Source organism: Mizuhopecten yessoensis, unplaced genomic scaffold (assembly GCF_002113885.1).
Source record: "Mizuhopecten yessoensis strain PY_sf001 unplaced genomic scaffold, ASM211388v2 scaffold715827, whole genome shotgun sequence".
Classification (NCBI taxonomy): Eukaryota; Metazoa; Mollusca; class Bivalvia; order Pectinida; family Pectinidae; genus Mizuhopecten; species Mizuhopecten yessoensis.
Window position 1 is genome coordinate 36,429 of NW_018479811.1, and position 3,523 is coordinate 39,951.

General features: G+C 34.9%; 1 protein-coding gene across 1 annotated transcript; it reads left to right on the plus strand.

Annotated features, from left to right (window-relative positions):
• The first annotated feature begins 624 nt into the window (after positions 1-624).
• Positions 625-3,514, plus strand: LOC110441287. Its single transcript, XM_021484399.1, has 2 exons — positions 625-926; positions 2,456-3,514. Exons 1-2 carry the CDS (start codon positions 736-738, stop codon positions 3,186-3,188), a joined length of 924 nt encoding a protein of 307 aa, XP_021340074.1. The 5' UTR covers positions 625-735; the 3' UTR covers positions 3,189-3,514.
• The last annotated feature ends 9 nt before the right edge of the window (positions 3,515-3,523 follow it).

Genomic DNA, 3,523 nt, shown 5'->3' on the forward strand with positions numbered 1-3,523 from the left:
GCCAAACTCGAAATCGATTTTGTGGACAACTCGTACACATTTTACACCTTTGTGTCATATGCTTCACTGGTCATTTGTCTGATGAAGATGGCAAGGTACATATCGTACTAGTCATCGAAACGTCACATAGAAAACTGTATTGGTCGTAAATAAAAGGACTTTTCATAATTAATGGAAGAAGGTTCCAATGTGATGAACTTTCGTGAAACTGTGACCTGTGTAAAATGTAATATTTAAAGCAGTTTGTGTAGATTTAACGAAATGTCCTATGTACATGTATACGGAAACAAAGACGCAGTGTCGTTTCATAGAACAACAACACTACACTAAAAAAGGAAGGTGAAACTATACTTTGACATATTACGCAATAGAATTATATCATTATACAACAGTGTACATGCTCTGGTGATCACGTTACTGGAAGTTGTAAGTATTAAGCAGTGAGTCATCTCACATGACTTCATTGTACACTGTGTATTAACGACAAGGGGTTTGTATAGTTGCTACAAATAGCATGTAAGATCATTAACACTTGTTAATACTTTGTAAACATCTGTGTAAACATCTGTGTGTAATTGTAAACTATAATCGCATATTCGTGTAGTATTCTCCTGATATTGTCTCCTTGGCATATATATTAATATTATATGTAGGATAATATAATATCTAAGTCGCAGTGACGTTTCAGGAGAAATTTTATTACAATGACAAACTGGCGGAAGTGAACATTAGTTTATGTTTGTGATTATATTCAACCACACAACGCCACACATGGCTATCCCCAGACAAGATGGTGTACAGGATATCAATGCTGACCTACTTGATGATGTTTCGAACCACCCACCACCACGTCCTCCAAGAAAACCATTGAAAACTCAAGAGAAACTTACTGAAGAACAACATCGAAATAGAAACTCAAATCCCAGGTATGTCAATTGTTTTATTAATCAAAAGTATATTACTATTTCAGATAAGTAAAGACCGAATTAACAAAATCTGTAAGAGTAAAAGCCAGAGGATTCATTAAAGACGCACCTTTCTAAACGGTTCACATATTTGTAAGTGTGGTACCTTATGGGAATATTGGAGCATTCCATTGCGAGTTATCGTTAAACAAGACACTCCTCGTTTGAGCACACTTATTACATGTACGAAATCGTGCTTGAAAAGAAGTCAATTTAAAACAAAAAGGGGTATGTGTGGAAAAAGAGTTGTATAGGCACCAGAAGGTTTGCTATCAATGTGTTCACTGTAGAAAAATAATTCAGAGGTCATGTGGAGTTATAAGAGGGTTTCACTTTGGAGTACGAATTCAATATCTTTTCTGTGCTTCAAAAAGTGTTTTACTGTATATAATGAACTATATAAGGGAATGGAAAATAAATCTCCTACAAGTGTCCCTTGCGCTTCATTCTCATAGTAAACACAACATATAAAAAATCCCACAAAAAACGACATACAACGAATCCATACGAGACTGTTCGCTCACAATAGTACAGAAATAAATGCCTTAAGTACAGGAAAAGACAAATGTATAGTGATATTCATCACCGATAAGTTATGAAATATATTGTGGTAAAGTTAAAAGTTAAAGTTCAATTTACGGATCACTAATACAAACGACCAATACAACTTTATATATAATGTACGATAGGTTGCTTTTTTACTATTCAATAATTCAGAAAACGACTCTTAAAATTGATTGTAAGGGGAATACTATTCTTCTTCTCTAATTCTTTTAACTTAAGAATATTTCGGAGAAATGTTGTGCGTAATTTTACAATTATTAAATCACTCTCATAACACCGATGTCGTAACTGTGTTTCAAAATTGATTAGTTTTTATATGCAAATCATTGACTTAGAAATTCAATGAAGTTGCATTTCTTTGTAAGCCTTATCTTTTATATTACGTTTTATTTGTAATTGATAGATAACAGTTTTTAGATAAAAAGTGATACAGAGTTAGTAATTAAGAAGTCAGTGATTGGTATTCCTTTTAGTATACAATGTGTCTCCTAGTCGAGGAAAGATAACTACTCTCATTTCCATGAAGATCCCTTATTGATTATGAATGAAGAAAACTTCCGATCGCCAAAACTCAAATATGTGTTTGTTGGTATTATAATTTTAATGTGTATGCCCGTCGTTCTAGTTTTGAAAAAGTAGAAATCTACAAATTCAGCAAAACGTACCAAAGCACTCTTTTTTCCTTAAAAAAGGAAATACATTTTATAACGTTTACATTTCTTTCATAAAAATGATAACCTTTATTAACGTATGCTTAAAACACTCATAATAATCAAAAATGCAAGGTCTCGTTTCCGAATTATGCATATGAATTCTTATATTTAATTGAGGATTTGGATATGATTTAAACTGCGATAGACATATTCTGTAGACATAATTTATGTAGTATGTTGCTCATTCATTTTCTGTGTTTCTATTCCATATAGACTGCCAAAAATCGTGAACTTAATGACCTTTCCAAACGACAATGAAGACAAAAATAAATTAGCAGCAAGCTGGGATGTCTGCACTGGAAATGCATTCGATAACAACATTCCCGAATGTACCCTTTTAAACCTATGTGGCAATTCTGAAACCGACGAAACACACCATAAGTTTTACTCTGGATTAAAAACAAACATGTCCGACAGCCTTAACAAGTATTTTATTGGCGAGTTGTTCCAGCAATCTTCTGATCTGAACACAGAAACAAGACCCATGTTTTATACGCCTGATTTTAGTACATGTAGCAGAGGTATTGATGCCGTACAACCCGCAAACAGTGTCGATTTACCAACTCCGCTGGGAGAAAGACAAAACAGACAAAGTGATAGTCTTGAAGTGATAGATTCTACGGAATCCATAACGCATCTCATGCATACACCGTCACAGTCGTCGAAACTTAACGCGATGGAGAATCAGTCGGACTCGGCAAGTTCTATAAGGTCCTGTGCGTTTTTGAATGGCTACTTCCGAGCTAACAGTATCTATTCATTAGATGATACGAATCCAATTAACTCAATGGAAACCATTCAGTATAGTGACACCAAATCTGAAGAAGAGGACAATATTTGGGGCACGCCTAAACTTAGACAACAAGACTTGTATTTAAAAATGCTCAGAGAACAAGAAGTGAACCAAATACAACAGCTTCAGGGAGATACAAGTACAACCAAATAACCAGGACTACTAAGCATTCATCATCCTAAGTTGTCCTCTCAACGATCTGTGAGCGAAAGTGATATTAATAATTCCATGGAATTTGAAAACACAGAAACAAGACCCATGTTGTATACGCCTGATTTGTATACATGTAGCAGAGGTATTGATCCTGTACAATCTGCTAATAATGTCGATATACCAACACTGCCGGAAGAAAAACTTCAAAGTCAAAGTGATAGTGTTGTAGTGATAGCTACTACGAAATCCACCACGCATCTCTCGAATACACCGTCACAGTCGGCGAAGCCTAACGCAATTGAGAATCAGTCGGACTCGGCGAGTTCTAAAAGTTC